The sequence below is a fragment of the Platalea leucorodia genome (assembly GCF_965183815.1).
Source record: "Platalea leucorodia genome assembly, chromosome: 1".
Classification (NCBI taxonomy): domain Eukaryota; kingdom Metazoa; phylum Chordata; class Aves; order Pelecaniformes; family Threskiornithidae; genus Platalea; species Platalea leucorodia.
Window position 1 is genome coordinate 52,459,372 of NC_138823.1, and position 19,685 is coordinate 52,479,056.

Here is a 19,685-nt window from a genome sequence, read left to right on the forward strand (position 1 = left end):
ACAGCAGTGAGTGGGGGGTGTCTCTGAGGGAAGTTCAGTCAGAAAGGGATGGGGACAACTGAACCCCCCCAAAAGTGAACCTGATTAAAAGTCTCTCTTCAAAAATACTTCTTAATAAATAAGGCAGCAATAGAAATCCTGCGAATGACTTGCTGCTTTGTGTTGTAGTGCCAAGGCATTTTTACTTTAGCAGTGTATGATCTAAAATCCAATTTATTTTCTTGTAGAATCATAACCTTTTTTAGACAATACAGTGAAAATCCTACTATTCCCTTCTCTCTGGACAAAGCACGTCTTCTTTTGCTGTTGTTTTTTCTGTCAATCCTGAATAATTAAAAAATCTGTATTACTTCTATTTTTTCCCTTCCATGAAGTTTATTATTTGAAAACTGGAACTTCCAAAGGCATTCTTTACTGAAATGTATGGAGATCTCTGCTTGTGCAGGAGTATATTTAGCACACTGAAAACTCCAGACGAACTTGCTTAAATAAATTTTTGTATCAAGAGCGCGAACACCACAGCTCCATAAAGCTCTGCTGTTGTGTCAACCGGTTCATATGATAATAGTGTCATCCCATCACACTGAAATATCATTTGTAAAGTCATACGCCTTCTCTGTTGTCAGTCTGCGCTAACTGACCTGTATTTTCTTTCACAAAGGCAACTGCCCAGGTGATAGCATTGATTCAGCTACCCATCTGTGCATGTTCAAAATAAGATGCGCTGAAGCCTCCCCTTCTGCGCATCTCAAGATCAGCGCACGTCTTGGGTGTAGTTCGCTGATGACTTTAAGCTAACGGGAGGCTGTCACCGAAAGGGCCGCCTCACTGCAGCCCTCATCTGACTGTGCCTGCCGCCATTCACATAGTGGCATTAACGTGGGGAACCCAATCAGGGAGCTGATCCAGCTGAAAACTAACCCAGCACAAGAAAAATCCTCATAATATCTGGTCTAATAATCCAAATTAAATCATTTTCTAGCAGTCACTATTCAGCAGAGAACCACTAACCTACTGGGTGACGTGGGGCAGCTTTCTGTGTCCACGTGCAGTGGTTTGCCCTTCCTCTTTTTCTGTTTACTGTGCGTGTTCAGGTTATGAGCTCCTCAGGGCAAGAACCGTCTGCCAGGGTGTTTGCGTGGTGTGGTCTAAACGTGCAGGTGTAAATATATGGCAAATCAGATATAATAATGATAATAACCCAGGATCTTCTTTAATATTATCTGATAGGATCTTAAAGACAAAATCTAATCATGACATGAAAGGTTTTGCACTTGGAGTCTCCTACAAAAAGAACAGGATTCCAAATTAAGGTCCCAGTTCCTCAGTTTTTCCAAAGCCGAATATTGCAAGACAGGTTAAAAACTACAGGCTTGATTGTCCTTTCACTTACACAATTTATACCAAATCGTGAGTATGCGTTAACGTGGGTGCTGTTCCATCAGTGGGACTGAAAGAAAGATGAAGCCCAGTGATTTCTGAAACTTTTGCAGCAGCCAGGAAAATCACACAGATAAGGTGAGTTAATGATGAAGAGATAAATGGTTTTTTACACATCTATGGTTCTATGTCCTGCGGTACGTTTAAGCATATGTTGATATTGTGCATATTTATAAATATGTTACATGAGAAACATTTCAGAGAGATTATTCAGTGGCTAGCATTACACAGAAGCATGAGGACTTAAACTTTTTTTCCCCCCCCTTTTAGCTATACCAGTAGAAACTGCCAAACAAAATGCAAACGTTGCTTTGGTTCTGACTTCGTGTGGAGGCCACATTGGTTTTCTGGAAGGAATATGGCCAAGGAAGTGCACTTACATGGACAGAGTCTTCAAGCAGTTTGTGCAAGCTATGTTTGAGCATGGAAACAAAATCTTTAGCATGTAGCTTTGGACCACTATTATAGCACAGTGGCACATTCTGACAAGGGCAGTTAAGCTTAATGCACAAATTTTAACTCCTGTAAGCCAGCAAATGGATAAAGTCCATTACTACATGCAAAAATATTTTTTGCCTAAGATTTTGTAGCAAGAAACTAAATATTATGTTGTCACTTTTATATTTATTTTTAATATGCCTTACTAAGAATGACCTTAAATGAAACAGTATTCTGCATACATCAAATTGCACTTAACCAAAACCACCAAGTAAATAGATTATAATTCCTCAGGATTTTAATTTAAACCGGTACATATTTAAAAGACTTAATTTAGATGGCTTTTAATATTAGAATGGCAACACTCAAAATAGCATATATTATCCTGTCGCACATAGTACAAGTTGGCCCGTTCCTTAGGGCACTGATGGTGAAAATCTTAAAATATGAAAACAAAAGAAGGAGGGAATACAAAGAAGCACTGGTTCTTCAAATAAGTCAAAATTTCAGCATGTTGTTCCATAGCATTAGATTGATATCTGCTTTTGCTGTTCTACCCTGAGAGTATTCAGAGTTAGGGCTAGTTATTGTTTTTTAAACTATGTCAATGCTGTACTTGTCTTACATGATTATTTTTTTAAACAGCTAATTTATAGTGTCTACATATAACCAAAAGATTCCTTTAAAACAGTACTGTAATAACTTATGTAATTAAAAGACATACGTATTGCATTTCAAAGTTCATGTAAAGCTGGGCGTTGTTATAGAATGTAATACATACTTCATACAACTGGTAAACTCGATGATTCTATCTGTTATGTTTATATTACCCTGCAAGAACTTTTCAGTTTTAAAGAACGAACATTAGAACATCAGGAAATTATGATATAATCTGCTTTAAATTAAAAAAAAAAAAAAAAATTATCCAAACCCTTTGTCTCTGCTATTGTTTCAGATAATTTCTAAAAAGAATGTAACAAACTGTTTAAAGAAAGCTGGGAGCTGGGGTGGGGGGTCAGAGCCCCGTCTCTCTGGTTTGTTTATGTGGTCATTTGTCAGCACTTCAGCAATAGGTTGTCAAATCACTGAAGCCTTTGCAAACAGGTTTCTGCCCTAGCGGCGTACAAGTTTGTGGGGCTGGCGGGGCATCACTGTTCTCCTCAGCCCTGAAACAGAGCAAGAGCCAACGCGGACCTCTGGGGAAGAAGGGCAGTTGGACAGAATGTATCCTGAAACTGCTGGGAAGTCCTAATTTAGGGCATACTGAAATTAAAAAAGGCTTTTAAGCAGCTTCTGTGGAACTCCCACCTTGTGCTGATCACTGATTTGGGCACGCAAGATAAGTCAGTAAAGATGCCTTTGCATTTTTATTTTTATCTTTTGAGCAGGGTCAGTACAAGAAGAAAACGCGGAGAAAAAAGCAAGTTAGGTCTTTTGTCTCAAGCGGTACGTGAACAGTCCTCTTGCAAGGCATGTTTCCTAGTAACAGCAAAGGAGAACAAAAATACTTTTTGTCTTTAGAAAAAGAAATTGGGACATGCTATAAGAAAGCCCGTTTTGTAAGGTGGAAGGTTAAATTAAAAAATTAGAAAGTGCTTTCAAGTTTTGACTTTTCAGACAAGCATTGGCCCTTGCCCAAATAATAAAATTTAACTTTTTTTTTTCTCTAATAAGGAAAATGAGAAAAGTGACTTGTAAAAGCAAAATGAAAATTTGTGCATGTTACTACAATACACGAAATCAGCATATTAGTAGGGTGCCTTATTTATTCTTACATTCATTTCCAGTTTTTATGTTGATACAAAAACAATGAGCAATAAACAGTGTATTGAGCATTATATTTGTGAAACTGGGTACAGTACTGTTCAAAATTCAGCATCGAGTATTAATAAAAATAAAACCACTTACATTAAAAGCACACCTTACTGTTTAAATAAAAGTAACATGATTAATGGCAGCATTTCTGTCTCTTTGCACTGTCTTATTTCATTTAGGTCCAATCCCATATACAAATCCCCATGAGACATTTCTCTTTAAAGCTATGTCTAGCAAGTGGCTATAAAGCTGGGATTTTTTCCCCAAATGCCGAGTGTTTTTCCTTACACCCCATTAGAGGAAATGCACTGTTCAAAGCACAGTGTGCAAAGTGGCAACAATCAAATTTTCCTACGGATATCTTCAACCTTTCCCAGTCAGATTTTCTATAACATAAGCAGACACCTCAGTTCTTGCAGGGGACACACAAGCTAGCAAGAAGTGTCAAACGTTTTTGCTGCGTAATTATCTTTGTACCTTGTACACAGAGTTTCACCAGTGAGCCAAAATACTGACTCCAGAATGGGCCCTCTATTCAAAAAAGTGTGAATTCATAGGGTCTTTATTTGGCTTTTCATGGGATCTGAGTATCCAGACAGCAATAGGGATATGAAACGTTGGAGGTGGCAGACAATCGTTAGTTACCAGTGTACTCATTACTGGAAAGATGGAGTATAATGAAAATAAAAATCCAAGTCGCAAAGGTTGCAGACAACTCTTAGAGAAAACTTTCTTCCTAGTTCAGAATCACATAGTTGAAGTCGGAGCAGACCTCTAGAGATTGTCTAGTCCGATCCCCCTGCTCAAAACAGTACATACTACATACATGCTTCAGAACATCCACCTCTTCTCAATTTGCTCTTGGAGTCAACTCAAGGTACTGTTCTTTTTACCCGTGAGGCCTTCAGTCACCCAGGAACCATCTGTGGCCTCAGCTGTCTTAGTAGCAGATCATAAAGACCAAGATTTTAAGGTGTAATTTATTATGTCTGCTCTTGCCAAAAAGACCTAGAAAAACTGAGAGTTTCATATTGAAAAATATGGTTCTATGAAGGCAGAGAAACTAACCCATGGTATACATTTCACACTGAACAAAAGGAGGATTAATGCTCTTTTTAGAAACCAGGACATACAACAGCACAGTTTACAAGACTGAGCAGAATGGGCTATGGAGAGCAGTACAATTCTATAGGAGCCGGTGTCTAGAAAATGTGAATAAAACGCACGTGACTCCAGGCAGGTCATCGTGGTCCTGTCTGTATGGCACCCAGGATCACGCTTCAGAAGCTTCTCCTGACCTCCTCCATGCTGCAAGCTGCTGTTGCCAACTGAGATCAACTGTTTTGGCCCTGCAAATTAACAGAATGGAGCAGCTTGCTTATCTCAGCAGTTCCCAACCGTTTCAGGCAATGGCCCCCTTCCCTTTTTCTGTAGTTGTCTGGACCCCTCTGCACGACTCACCAACATATACAGCCACTGCCTGGCCTGGCCCCAAATCTCTGCAAACCAGCTGCCAGGCTTCCCTCCAGATGTAGCTATCTCCAGTCCTTTCTATCCCTGCCCCCCCCCCCCCCCCCCCAAAATCTCACACTTGGCATGTGAGGAAAATGGACAAGTCCCGGCCCAGTTTTTTCCTGCCTCCCTGCAAAAAGAAAAACACAAAAATAAAACAAAAAAGCCACGACTCTTGACTCCCCACCCCCCTCCATTTTCAACATGGGCCCCCTGCTTGCTTGGCTAGATCCCCTGTAAAGCTCCTTTAACTCTGGGCAGTCAGGGCACCCTCCAATCCCTGCTGTCCCGTGTGCCATCTACGCAGGAATTTCACAAGGGAACTGCCTCTTTCACCTGCGACGCCTACAGCTGCCTGGCTGACACCAGTGACGCAGACCTGCCAGGAAGAGGACTTTCAGCCCTGCACACGGCTTGCTCATGAGCAAGCACACCGCGCTGCTCTCCCCAGGCCGCTTCAGCTCAATGCACCACCGCCCTGCGAAAAAAAGAGAGGAAACACCCGTTCCCTGAGTCACCGAGCTGCCGTCACGCACGGGCGTCCTTCAGCCGGAGCCACGTGCTGTGGTTCTCATCCCAGGATGCCTGCTGGTCAAAAAGAGCCTTATAATGCTCAAGGCAATGAAGAAGAAAGAGAAAAGTATAAAAAAGCCCGAGAGAGTCTCCCTGGGGGGTTTCCACACACCTCCAACATACGTGCTGGATCCCCTCCCCACAAGAGGCTAGTGGTGCTTCTTACCAGCCAGCAAAATAACTCCTGCAGCCAATCTGCTGTAGAATATCCCAGCCGTGGTTTTTCTTTTCATTTTCGTTCCAACAGAAGAAAAGGAAAAATCTGCCAAATGCACCAGCAGGCACCACAGCCAGCGGTTCTTCATTGGCAAACACCTCTTCCTCTGAGGGATCCAGCTTTCCTGTCTCTTTCTTTCTACCGGAGATGCAAAAATCAGCCTCTCCCTTCTTCCTGGATGAGGGTAGAGGGACTTTCTGAATCTGCTTAAAGGATGGAAATCAGGGCCCTATGCCGCGTCAGCTGCTCTTCCAGTCCCTTAAAGGATCTATACATTTAACGATTAGAAAACTGCTAGTTTACATCAGCTTCACGTGCGGCCTTAGCTAACCTGTCTGAGGCATTCTTCTGATGCACTAGGAGCGCTCGCAGGGTTAATTACAGCTGAGAGGTTTAAGCAGGTACTGCCTCTTGGTTGTCAGTCACCGCTTCCTCCTCAGATGAGGCCTCTGATAAGCAGCAGGGCGGGTTGGGAGTGCGTTAGCATGTCAAACAGGGCCCCAAGGTCTGTCCCAGGACTGCTGTGATTGAGCTTGGGATCAAGAGCTCAATCCTCTAACTATGTAGCCCGCCCTAGGGCTGCAGTTTCACAAGCAGCTGCCAAGGTTAACAGCTCCCTCATGCCAAAAGGGAAAGGCTCCTCCCCTGCCTTTTCTTTTCCTCCCTGATTCCAGTCATATGGTCCTCAGCCTTTCTTGCCCCGGCAGAACATGATCCAGTTTTTCCACTGGATTAATTATTTGCTAGCTCAGTGAGTTAAATTTGCTTGCCTGGAAGGGTGCCTTAGGTGCTAGAGGGTGGGTGGCATGAGGTAAGGAGTTGGAGCATGCTGCTGAGAGCGGGGAAAGAAAGTGGGAGAGGGTTCCCCTTTTTGGTGACAGCCAGCTGTTACACAGGGTCACCGCATCTCCTGAAGCTGTAGCTCAACACGGTGCTCTCTGCAACCAGTGCGACAATCGATGTATCAGCTGCGATATTGCTGCTGTGAAAAAAGGCATAACCTAGAAGCAAGGCATTTTTCACTTAGCTGCGGTCAAGAGGCACTTCAGCAGCAGTGGTAAACAGGGCTAAATTAACATAAAATCCTTTTGGGCTTAAATCTGTTCCTATCCACATACTCCACCGATGTGAATGCAGTTCTTCCTCCCTCCCCAGGTCTCCTAGTTGTACAGCAAATCTGTGTGCGAGCACTCCTGTTTGTATTCACCACAACTTCTGAGGAGAGTAAATTTCTGTAAAGTTGGTGTTCTTTCAGCAAAGTGACATTTGATAGCAAGTTCACAGTGACATCAGTGCTTCAAAATGCTGCCCCTTTCTGTGGAAAACTGGAAATTTACTCACATTCTTCTATCCCATTAATTGAGTTTTTCCAAGTTCTGGAATTTAATGCTTTATAAGAATGCCTGCTTCTTTACTGCTTCCCTGATGTACAGCAAATCACTATTCCACGGAAGGATGTGAGAAAATCTAGCTTATACTTGCTTCATGTTCCTAAGAAAGAGGGATGGGAAAACATCATGTTAAATTTACAAAGTCAGCGATAACATAAGGCAATGCTTTTATCATCCTCCAGGAAATTTACAGGCAACCCAGTGATTAAAGTGTCCTTAATCTGGAAAGTATTCTGCAGGTTACTGTAGGAGAGCAGGAGACCACATGTTGCTGCGTTCACTGTAAAGTCACAGCAGATTATCGTGCATTAAAGAGGAGCTGCAGGCAGTTATAAATAACATCTCCTTCTATCAGCTTTTTAAAAAACCTGCAGCTGCTGAAAATTTCCATTTGTCTAGGACAAACTGTGCTTCCATGAAGTGTGTCCAGAAAGAGGACTTATCAAGGAAGGCAGTTCCTTGTTTCAGTTAATAAAGAGACAAAAAAATTTACAGACAGAACAAAATATCTCCAGGTAATTTGATCTCTGTATAAAAACTTTTACACTATTCAGCAACTTGACTGCAATTTCCAACAATTAATCCCATAAATGTAATAGCTATAGAAAGCAATAAAATGTTTGGAAGATTATAAAAAAAGGCCTAAAAAGTTTATTATAAAAATCAAAATAACCACTTTTAAAATACCTCAAACATTAATAAAAGAATATTTGAAGAACGTCTACGCTGCATAGCTTCCAAGTACTAAATTACTTGTGCGGTCTCTGTCTGTTAGATCAGCGAACCGTAACCAGAAATCTGTACAGGAAATGAGACATCTCTGGGAGAAATACTGTCACATGCTGCCAGTCAAAAAATTTTCTTCTAACATCTTTCATGGTCATTTATCGGTTGGCTAATGCCAAGGTTCATCATGCTGTTCTCCAGCCATTCTGATGTAGTGATGTATACACATCACCATGCAAATTTGTGGTCAAATAAGCTGAGACTGTGTCTGTATTAGCAAGTAGCAATTACTGATAGGAGTGGACAGACACAGCAAAGCTACTTAATGTTCAACAAGGCTCAGCATCGGGTCCTGCACTTGGGTCACAACCACCCCATGCAACGCTACAGGCTGGGGGAGGAGTGGCTGGAGAGCTGCCTGGTGGAAAAGGACCTGGGGGTGTTGGTTGACAGCCGCCTGAACATGAGCCAGCAGTGTGCCCAGGTGGCCAAGAAGGCCAATGGCATCCTGGCTTGTATCAGGAATAGTGTGGCCAGCAGGACCAGGGAGGTGATGGTGCTCCTGTACTCGGCACTGGTGAGGCCGCACTTCGAGTGCTGTGTTCAGTTTTGGGCCCCTCACTACAAGAAGGACATCGAGGTGCTGGAGCGTGTCCAGAGAAGGGCAATGAAGCTGGTGAAGGGCACAAGTCTTATGAGGAGCGGCTGAGGGAACTGGGGTTGTTTAGTTTGGAGAAGAGGAGGCTGAGGGGAGACCTTATTGCTCTCTACAACTACCTGAAAGGAGGCTGTAGCGAGGTGGGGGTCGGTCTCTTCTCCCTAGTAACAAGTGATAGGACGAGAGGAAACAGCCTCCAGTTGTGGCAGGGGAGGTTTAGGTTGGATATTGGGAAAAATCTCTTCACTGAAAGGGAATACCTCCCATCCCTGGAGGTATTCAAAAGACGTGTAGATGTGGTGCTTAGGGACTCGGCTTAGTGGTGGAGTTGGCAGTGCTAGGTTAGTGATTGGACTTGATGATCCTAAAGGTCTTTTCCAATCTAAACGATTCTTTGATTTTATGAATGTTGAGATCCTGACACGCATACTATATGCATTTGAGGTAGGATGTATGTCAGGTTAGCCCTAGCCTGGTAATATGGTTGGAATGCACTAGGTATGCATGAGGTATCTCTACATTAGTACTCTAGTTAGGATCAGGAGCACACTTTTGAAGGAAACCTTCTAATTGTTCCCACTTGTCACGCAGGGTTTTGGCGTGTGCATAATGGATTCCTTTTGAAGGAAACCAAACCCACAGATACATCCCCAGAACATACCCAACGCGTTCCAACCCTATCGGTCACTGCATCTGCAGGACTAGACTAACGCTGGTCTGGACTGGCACGTCAGTGGTGTGGACGTCAGACCCTCAGCTCCCCTTCCCTCACTCAGAACTTCCCTTGTTACTCGCCAACGTAGGCATAGGCTCAGACCTGGAAATATCCTGAGGCAATGAAGCCACAATGTAAGGTTAGATGAGGTACAAAGCCATTACCCAGTGTAGTATGGACTGAAATATCCCCGAAATGGAAAAAAATCACAAGTACCTGGTTATGCTATAGAACGAGTTGTGAAACATAGTGCAGAACACAACTTTTTAAACAGCTAGCCGGCATCTACAGGGTTACTACTGAACTTGGGAAAGCAAACCTCGCTGGACTCAAACAGGCAGTTCAGTGAGTGAACTCATTGCCCTGGAGAGAGAAGTGGACGCCGCGCAGGACCAGGACACACCCCGCAAGGCTCTGTAGTTTCAGCTCTGAGGCACATCTGTCCTGCTTTCACGCCCAAGCCACCCACGCGGGCACAACGCTGCACCCGCGCTTAGGAGACCGACCGCTGTCTGTGCGCCTAAAGCAAAGCTGACCGGCAGGAAACCCCCCATCACCCCAAAATACGCCCTTAGAGAAGCTTCCGAAGGCGTTGCAAGAGCGGAGGCGGCTTCCAGGAGAGCACCCAACCCCACCTTCAGAGGGATTTCCAAACGTGTTTGCCATACGCGGCCCACGCACGCTTAGGGAACGCTGCTGTACCGCCACCGCGACCAGCAAGCGCGCGACTCGGCGGCATTTTTCATTTCGCACGTAGTTGCGCCAGTCGTGAGGCGTCGCCGACGGGCTGCGGGCCACCACGGAGGTCGCTCCGTCACCACCACGCCGCGCTGCTTTCCCCCTCGTTTTTGGCAGGCGAGGAGCCTAACGGCGGAGGACGGGGGCTTAACAACCAACGCGGGCCCCCGCCGGGGCCATGCCGCCGGGTAACACCGCCAGGCCGGACGGGACGGGACGGGGACAGCGCCGGGCACCCGCTGAGGCGGTGGGGGCAGCGCTCCCGCCCCACGGACAGCGGGGCGGGGCGGGGCGGGGGGGGGGGTGCGGCGGGCCCGATCCCCCGCGGCGGCCGCGCTCCCCTGGCCCGGCCGGTCGCGCTGGCGGGGCGCGCTGCGCATGCCCGAACGGCACCGCCCCCGCGCCGGCCGGAAGCGTCCCCTCCGCCGGGGGGGGGGGGCCGAGGGGGGGCTCCAGCGGCGGCGGGCGGGGCGGGGCGGGGCCGCGCCGGTGCCCGGATGTGAGGAGGTTTGAGGGTCGCGCTCGCCGCCGCTGCGCGAGGGGATAGGGAGGGGGCGCGCGCCGCGCTGACCTCGACGCCGCAGCGTCCGCTCCCCCGCCCCGGCCCCGCGCGCGTGCGCGCGCGCCCCCCCCTCCCGTCACGCGGCTCCGCCCCGCCCCCTCCCCCTCCTCCCCCCGCCCCCCCGCAGCTGGCGAGCCGGGCGAGGAGGGCGGCTCGCGCTGCCGGCACGTCGCTGACACCCGCGCGAGGTAAGCGGCCGCCTCGCGCCGGAGGGGGGAGCGGGGGGGTGGGGAAGTTTGGCTCCCCCCGCAGCCCGGTGCGCCAGCGGCTCCCGCCGGCCTTTCGCCCCGCTCCGCGACCGGTGGCCCGTCCTCGCCTGGAGAGGTGCCGCCTGCCCCCGCCTCGGGGCCGAAAGGCCGGCGTCTCCTCCTCGGGCCTGCCTCGCCGGCCGCGGCCCGGGCCCGGGCCTGCCTGCGGCCGCCGCCGTCGTCTCCGCGATGGCGGTGGGAGCGAGCGTGCACCCTGTCGCCGACTCCGCACGAGTGGGAGCGGGGGCGGGCGACCTACGGTGCCACGGCTTCTCCCCCGCAGCCCCCGCCTCGCCCCTCGGCGGCGCTTGCCGTGGCCTGAGGAGCGCTTGGCCGGGTTCAGGGGCTCGCTGCCAGGCCCCGCTCCAGAAGGGGCTGTCACGACGGGGCGCTGAGGCGGATGACACTGGGCCACGCTTGGAGGCCTTCCCTTTTCTTCCTTCCTCTTGAGTGCCCGTCGTGGGGTCTCAGCCGGGAGCTCAGGCGCGGGGGCCGCGAGGTTCTGTTGCGACAGGCGGCGGGGGAGGCTCAGGTGTGAGACCCCAGCACCCTGTCAAGCAGGTGGACACCCCCACCCCCACCCAACCCCCGTCGCAGCAGACACCAAGGGCTCACCCCAGCTTTAAGGGCTCGAGGGTGCGTGCGGTGTGTGCTTCTGTTTCTCCTCTACTTCTTGCACCAAAACCTTTGATTGTTGTATATTTTGTTCTTGTACTTCTGAGTCTTCTTTCCATAATCTGGCTTTTACTAGAGGGGACTTCTTCAGGGCAGAAACTGCCAGTTCTTGCACGTCTGGAAAAGTCCTTGCTCTGCTGTGCAAAGTATTAGTAGGAAAGAAATGACTATTAAAGAGCTAGCTCTCTTTGTGGGAGGAGAGTGTATTTGTCAGTCTCCTGAGAAGCAGTACTGCTGAGGGAAGGATTATATTTTCTGTTTTGTACTTGAAAGTCTTTCTTGAGTATGCCGTGTCACGTGGCTGAGAGTGACAGTGATGTCTGTATACGTCTGGAAAAAAACCAAGAAGGTCTAGGTGTATACAGCGCGTCGCATGGCGCTCTCAAATTCTGAGAGTCAATGGTGTGCTCTCAACTAAGAGAACAGAAGACCGAAGACTTATTCGGCAACTAGAGCTGTTATTTTCAGTGTGAGTGGCTCTGACGGATAATCTTTGACTAGTGGAAACCCCTAGGCTTGCTAAGTGTCATGGAGCTTATGAGCTATTAGAAGTAAGGCATACAAATTCTGTTACCTGCTCCTTAGGGAGAGACATAGAAATAGCACTATGAAAAGTGCTATTAGAGTTTTCTTCCCTGGATATGTTCTTTAATTCTATTTCAAATATGAGCTGCTGGTCATGCAGCTTCTTTAAAGGAGAAAGTCAGAAGACAGCACTGGTGTCTGGAATTTGAGCATTATCAGTCTTGTGTTGTTAGAAGTGTCTGCATAAAAGAGTGAATACATGAAAATGGGGTTAAGGACAATTTAACATCTGAAAGAAAATAAAAAGTACAGCTCTTTTTCCTTTTGAATAATGAATAATTATTAAAAGGGGCTTAATGTGAGTATCTTTCACGTTGTTAGAGGAAGACATGCATTTGTCAATACTGGAAGGCTTACTGTAGTTGTAATGAAATGAAAGTATCTGGTCTGTGTTGTACAACTGGTGACTTAAAGTTCCTGTTTGACCTTAAAGTCTGTCAAATTTAACATCAGCTTAGTTGAGGTTTGAAAAGTAATATAATTTTGTTACAGAAATATTTCTTTGCAAGTCTGTTAGTGGCAAAAATTAATAGATAATTCTTGACCTAAAAAGGTGATATGGAAGTTCTGAGCACTCAGTCTTCCAGTAAACTTAATTTTAAAAAGATATTAGTGAAACTTTGCTGAACAATTATTACTTACGCCATAATACAAAAACAGTGTCTTTGAACAAGAGGACTTAAAAGTTTCAGAAGCCACAAATAGATGTGAAAGGTATGATTAACCAAATCTGTGAAGACCTTTTACTGAGGATCTCTGCTAGTTTTCAGACTCTTGTGCAGATCAACTTCTGCATCGTTAACATCATTTCAGTTCTCACGAAAACATAATTTTTAACTGCCCAAGGCAAATGTCTCAACTAATGCCTACTTTCTAGGCTTTCTGTCTCTGATTTGTAGCTTAAGTCATATTGGAAGGAACAGTTATAGGCAGTTGCTGATGTCTGTGGAGTTCTGTAGCAGCAGCCACAAAACTTAAGAGTCCAGTGGATTTATTCACTGTTGCTGTGAGAGACAGGATTGACAGCAGGCCCACTTTTTTGCGGGCTATGAAAGAGAGCAACATACTATTTTCTGGAAAAACGTGAAAGGCTAAGAAACTTCCTTTCAAATGGTACTATGTCTGCCACCTTTCAAAAGGTAAAAGGGTAATGCTTAAGATGGCAAAATGCCAAAAATTGTTGGATATGGAAATAAAATTTGTAGGTTTTTTTTTTTTTTAATTGATTATCAAAGAAACTTTAAAGCTAAGCATTGTTTGAAGAGATGGAAGAGGGTGGGAGTGCCAAGTTCAGAGTCTGACAAGGAAGTTAATAAAGTGCTTACTGCATGAACATTTTATATTTTTCATAGGTGGCATGAAACATCCTGTTCGTAAGCATATACATAAGGAATGCTCTTGGCACACCTTGATAAGTTACTTTGGCCTAAACATCGATTGCCTCTTGTAAAAACCTGTAAGTAAAATAAATGTAATTTGATTTGAGATTGCTTTGATGATTTGCTTTCTGATCATAGTGAGCATGGTCTGCCTCTAAAAGGAAAAGCAAATATCAGTTGCCTTATTTTGTAAAACGGGCAAATCTTCGGTTATATTAACTGACCCTGTAACAACAGTTGACAGAGACTCTAAAAGATGAATCAATTATTATGTTTTACAGAAATGGCAGCTCAGAAAAGGAAGTCTATGTTAGTGGAGCCTTCTGCTAAACGTCCAAAGCTGGACAAGAACAGCAAACCGTCATCGGCGAAGAAAGAAAAAGAGGTGTCAGATGCAAAACATGTCTCAAATAAATCAAAACCTAATCAGTGTGCAGTGCAGGAGAAAACTGTACTCAAAACCTCTGTCAAATCAAACAGGTCAGTGACAAAAAAATAAGTAATTATTCTAGGTTATCTTCCTAGACTAAATTAGTGCAGCAACAATCTAAGCAGAATGAATTTGAGTTAAAGATACAGCTAAGTAGTTAAATAGTACTAGTGGGAAGATCAGCCTTAAATCATTAAGTATGATAGCTGCTACATGATCTTTCTCTGGAATCATGTTAGCGTCTCAAAATCCAGAAAGACTTCTTCCAAAAAAGGTTCTGAAACAAAAATAAATCTAATATATATAATCTAATACTTCATTTGAAAGCCACAAGTGTCAACAATTAAAAACTGCTAGAGATGTTAAAAACATTCATCTGGGGTTCACAGGTCAATCTTGCCATGCATAAAAAACATTAAGTACTACACTTTGGAGTAACCAGGTTGAAGTGAAGTCCTCTTAGAATGATTCCAGAGAAAATTCTTCTGAAAGTATTGAGGGTGTAAGATGTAGTGTTTTAAAAAAGAAAAGAAAAAAAAGTTAGAGGCAAAGGCTAGTAGGAATGAGAAGAGTCTTATGACAAATTCTACTTTCTGGATACTGAAAAAATAATTATTTGAATCTTTCAGTGACACCACCAATGAACCTGAACTAGGAATGCGCATGACTACAAGATCATCAGGATTCAGCTCGAATAATAAAACAACACCTGACAGAAAGGTCCAACAGCAGCCTAAATCTGCAAAAAATAAGGAGGTATGCCAGAAAAAACCTGTGCAAGAAATTCCTAAGTCAAAATGCGTAATTGCGCCAAATGAGCCAGTAATGAGGAGATCACAGAGACTGCAGCAGTTAACACATGTACATGTACCAGCAAGATCCCTGCGCAACAGAGAAGTTAAAGAAGAAAAAGCATTGGAAGTTAAACAGAGTAGTCAGGCAAAAAAACATACTCACAGTGTTGCAGCAAAAGTACTTAAATCTGCTGGAGAGAAAACGGAACAGAAAAACACAAAAACAAAGCCAAACAGTACAAATGAGGATAAAGAAATACATGTAGAAGTGACCAGCTCCCTGAAAGAGAAAAAATGTAAAGCTGAGAATAAAAATGATAATTCCAACAGCTTTCAACACAACCTTCAAGGGTCATCATTATGTCCTGATGAGAGTCTTGAGGAAATTAAGAAAGACCAAACGGGCCCTGTATCTCCTGTTCCTAGCAACACAAAGAAAGTGGAAACAGATTCTCTTAAGCCGAATTCTAAGACAGTAACTAAGGAAAAGCAACAAACGCATCAGACTGTAAAAACCAGTACAAAACCAAAAAAGGTTCCACAGCCATCTGTAAGTGAAACAAATGTGGCTGATCAATCAGAGAACGATGCGAAATCCAAAAGGGTAAGCATCCTTGAACTTTGTGAAGAAATCGCAGGTGAGATTGAGTCAGATACAGTAGAGGTGAAAAAAGATTCCCCTAATGCTGAGGATAGCAAAACAGAAGAAAAGCATGCCGACATACAGCTTCAACAAAGTGAAATGCTTACTCACAGAGAACCTAGTCAAAGTACTCAATGCAAACGGTTTTTCCCTAGCAAAAAAGGAATGCCTGTCAAATGCACTCTGAATGGTAGAAATAACTCCTCAAACAAAAACTCTAAATGGACCAAAATTAAATTACTGAAAGCTAGTAACATGAAGCAAAGTAACTTAAATTCTGCAAATGCCCCCAAGCTTTCTTTGTTAAAAGATTACCCTGAAGTTTCAGAGGCAAGTCAAATAGCTACGGAAGCAGAGCTTTCAAAGGCACAAGGCAAGCTGTCAATAACAGGATTCTCTGAGAATGAAAGTGCAACTTGTGTGCAGGAGAAATCAGATCCTTCATCTGAAAGAGCTGGAGCTAAAGAAGTGACATTAGAAATAAAACAGCCCACAAAGAGAGGTGCAGAAAATGGTTTGTTGCGTAATTTGACAAAACATTTATGTGAGCCAAGACCAGATGAGGTAAGTCATTTTAATTATGGTGTATGGTGGGAGGGTGTTCTAAATCTGTTCTGTTTTCTGAGAATGCCATGCTTAGAAAGTTTGTTTTAACAATGACTTTATTTTACAGTAACTTAAAATTTTCAAATGTATTAAAGATCCTTTACTGGTGTGTTGTCATAGACAGGATGATAGTAAGCTGGAAAATTAATCTGTTCCACCCTCCTAAGTTCTGTAGTTAACTAAATGTCAATCGATAAAATTTCCTGCTGGAGCTGAAGGTTGTACAGATTCATATGGACACTTCTTGATGACTTAAGTTTGCATACCTGTTCTGTTCTGAAAAGGTGTGTTAAAAGAAATGAGAGGGGGGAAGAAGTGTTCTCTATCTGAATGAGCTTCTACTAAATTTTAAGGACAAAGGTGTTCTATAGGAAGTATTTTACAAACTTATATATAAAATGAAAAAGATTTTTTGCCAAATCAATACCACAAACTTCAATATGGACTAGGTAATCAGTTGCATTTTGTTTGCTTGAAATAATGTAGGAATCAGAAAACTGGTGCTGTATTCAAGATGTTAACTGAGTGATTTTGTTAACAGGTTAGAGGCATTAAGTAGTTCGGGTTTTTTATTTAATGTTTTCTGTTTTGTTTAGAACTTTCGATTACATTTGGAATCAAGCCCAGAAAGTTCTCCAGTAAAGTATGTTACAGCTCCTAAACCACCAAAACAATTAAAAAAAGAACCCGTAGAAAGTGAACCTCAAGGTAACTGTTTACTACTAATTTTTCCTCTTCTTCCGACCAGTTATATGGGAAGCATAAGTCTTCCTTTCAGAGGAGTGTTTCACAGAATAAGGTGCAGCACTAAACATCTGGGATTGGAACTGTTCACCAGGGTTTTCGTATTTCTGTGTGCGCCACACCCATGGCCACTTCAGTAGCAGCGAATGTCCTTTTATCTCTGCACGGTATAGTGGGAAAGAGAAGTGTCTGTTTTTCTACCCAGCCGTACTTTTAGTGCATCTTTATGCTTTGTGCATGAATATTTTAATGCCTAAATATGCTCCATTTGAGTAAAAGTGATTACTTTAAAAAACAAACAAACAAACAAAAAAACAAAACCAAAAACCAAAACAAAAAACCCCCACCCAACCAAGCAAACAGGAAAACCCACAACCAAATCCTTCCCTTTTCCATGTAATAAAGTAGTAAAACTTCCATATTTCAATTGGGTTCTTCTCCTGGATTGGTTTCTGTTAAAGATTTTTCTGTTGGTTACTGCTTTCTTTGAATAAGTATCTGCGTTTTGTTCTCCTAAACTGTTCTACTTGATCTCGACCAAATTATTAATTGAGTAATTGCTCTCCTGTTTTTATTACCCAGTCTTCATTTATCAGCCTGTGAATGCAGTTTGTCAAACCTTATAATGAGTGTGATGTGAATATTTTGACTCAAGCACATTTGACTAAGAAATACTATTGATGGATCACTAACATCTCTCTTCATTAACCTCCCTCTTGATATTTCATCCTTTTGCTTTTGGGTTTTTGGTTTGTTGGGGTGTTTGGTTTGGTTTGAGTTTCGTGTTTGGTTTTTTTTTTGTTTTTGTTTTTAATCTGAACATGATTTTGTGTGAATTGTTTAACTATTTAGCTTTACTAAATTTTTTTTTTCCCCCTGCCATTGTAGGGTGTTTTTGAAGGGCAAAATACTCTAATTGTACTGTTAGAGAATGTAAAAAATGTTTTTTCTTTCTTTTGCTATTCTTGATTGTTTCTTTTCCTTAGGTGTTATAGAACACACCTTGGATGAGGGCATACTATACATTTATGATTCTAATACTGTACATAGAGCTATTTACATGGGTGTCGATATAAACAGATTTAAACTCTGTGTGTTTTCAGTACTGGCCTTGTTTAGCTGCTGGCAAACTGCTCTGCAGAAATGCTATGAAAATGTTGAAGAAAATTGCTTTGTTTTTTTTTAAGTATAGATGGAGAAACATCTGAATACTGCCACGAGGTTGTATCTTTTTTTATTGGCCATGAACAAATTGCAACGTTGTCTTGAATAGGTTTTTGCAAATTGTTATTTGTGTAGCTCAAATTTCCTTTGCAACTAAAAACTTTATAATGAAGTTATAATCTTTGATTAATTGCAGGTTTGGCTCCCAAGCAGTTGACACAAACTTCATTTACAAATCAAACTTCTGAAACTGAGAACAGGTATAGTATTTCATACATCATGAAATTACAGTAACCTTCCATAGAGTTATGAGAGGTTTTATTACAAGACTAACTGTTCTATTTGCTCCCAGCCTCAGCTTTGAGATTCAAATAAGTGACTTGTCCTTTATAAAAATACCTTCATTTTACCCAGTTAAGAGATGTTTTTATTTTGTTAAGAAAATTATTAAGTAAGGTATTTGTAACTGCACGTTTATTTTAAAAAGTAGAATTTAACAGGGTTGGGAAAATGCTTCTAGTGGTCTCTTCCTCAAATCAGATGATAACCAGAGTGTGGGAAGGGTTTACCGCGTGGTTTTCACTTACTGAATTATTTCACTTACTTTTGGAAGAGTTTTCTAATTCTTCATTATGGGAGTCTTGTATATATGAGATCTTTTTAGATGGGGAAGAGGGGATTTAATTTGAGATTGTTTTGTGATTGCTGTGAAATGAAGGTATCAGCTACCATATAAAAAATGGTTCTTAACTAAATTGTTCTTACTACTAACAGTTCAAATGTACATTTTATCCTTGATCACATTGACTGTTGTAGTTTTTGAACAGTTGTGACATAGGCTCTGGTTTTAGCCACTTACAAGCTAAAGACAATAACTTCTTCGTACCCGATACCTTGAACAGCAACATAATTGGCACAGTGGTTAGTATACTGGTACTGTTTTCTATATTCATAATGGAGACAAGAAGAAATGATGCAGTACATTTTCAGTACATCTGTCTGAGGCCAGATTAACAATTCTGATTAACCAACCCTTTTGTACATGTTGAAAAACTCTGCTACTGTGGAATTTCACAGAAGATGGGTGGTAAGGTAGATCTAAAACTAGCTAAATTAATATTTTTAGATTTTTCAATAAATATTACAGTAACTTTGATTTTTCATATTTTTAGTCTCAACTGCCGAACAGCTTTGTGGTATCTACTCAAATTTATTAACTTTTTTAGCTGAACAAGCCTGTATTGCTTTACTAATATTTGGATATATATTTTTCTTGTGAGAGCTTTCTTACTTACATATACTATACAGAATTTAAGCCATCATTCTTTCTGTGGTACTCCTGCCATAACATAGAGTAATGTGCCTATCTACAGTGTAGCTCTCTTTAGGGCTTTGTAAGAAAAGGTTGCAATGGGAAAAGGCAAACCTTGAAGTAGCTACTTAATGCAAATTTTGGGGCACATGACAGGAATAAAAAAAATTAGCTCTGATCTAGCACAAAAAATGCTGTTTTAAAAATGTCTGGCAAGAGTTTTTAGTTCTGAAAAAGCTTTTGAATTGACCTGCTACATGTACTATGGCAGCTGCTACAATTAAGTGTTTGGCCCTGTATCCTTAGTTTGCTCAGAAACA

The 19,685-nt window shown here is 43.0% G+C and overlaps 2 protein-coding genes and 1 long non-coding RNA gene across 14 annotated transcripts in view; 2 read left to right on the forward strand and 1 right to left on the reverse strand.

The window, feature by feature from the left end:
• Window positions 1-10,127, forward strand: part of ABHD3 (abhydrolase domain containing 3, phospholipase) — a 33,143-nt gene extending 23,016 nt beyond the window's left edge. For 4 of the 6 annotated variants that reach the window (XM_082313996.1, XM_082313998.1, XM_082314000.1 and 1 more), the window contains one exon: window positions 1,711-5,238. In XM_082313996.1, coding sequence (XP_082170122.1) covers window positions 1,711-1,889 — 179 coding nt within the window. In that variant the 3' untranslated portion in view covers window positions 1,890-5,238. The other 2 variants (XM_082313997.1, XM_082313999.1) reach the window with 2 other exon arrangements.
• On the reverse strand, window positions 5,323-10,200 carry LOC309591547. Its single transcript, XR_014228377.1, has 3 exons — window positions 10,121-10,200; window positions 5,945-7,486; window positions 5,323-5,683 (listed from the first exon to the last, which is right to left on the reverse strand). It is a non-coding gene; the product is annotated as an uncharacterized lncRNA (long non-coding RNA).
• A 693-nt stretch (window positions 10,201-10,893) lies between these two features.
• The window catches only part of ESCO1 (establishment of sister chromatid cohesion N-acetyltransferase 1), a 37,537-nt gene continuing 28,745 nt past the window's right edge, over window positions 10,894-19,685 (forward strand). For 6 of the 7 annotated variants that reach the window (XM_082317569.1, XM_082317570.1, XM_082317568.1 and 3 more), the window contains exons 1-6: window positions 10,898-10,973; window positions 13,646-13,749; window positions 13,954-14,152; window positions 14,732-16,103; window positions 16,742-16,853; window positions 18,250-18,313. In XM_082317569.1, coding sequence (XP_082173695.1) covers window positions 13,956-14,152; window positions 14,732-16,103; window positions 16,742-16,853; window positions 18,250-18,313 — 1,745 coding nt within the window. In that variant the 5' untranslated portion in view covers window positions 10,898-10,973; window positions 13,646-13,749; window positions 13,954-13,955. Of the gene's footprint in view, window positions 10,974-13,645; window positions 13,750-13,953; window positions 14,153-14,731; window positions 16,104-16,741; window positions 16,854-18,249; window positions 18,314-19,685 lie in introns of all 7 variants that reach the window. The other variant, XM_082317573.1, reaches the window with a different exon arrangement.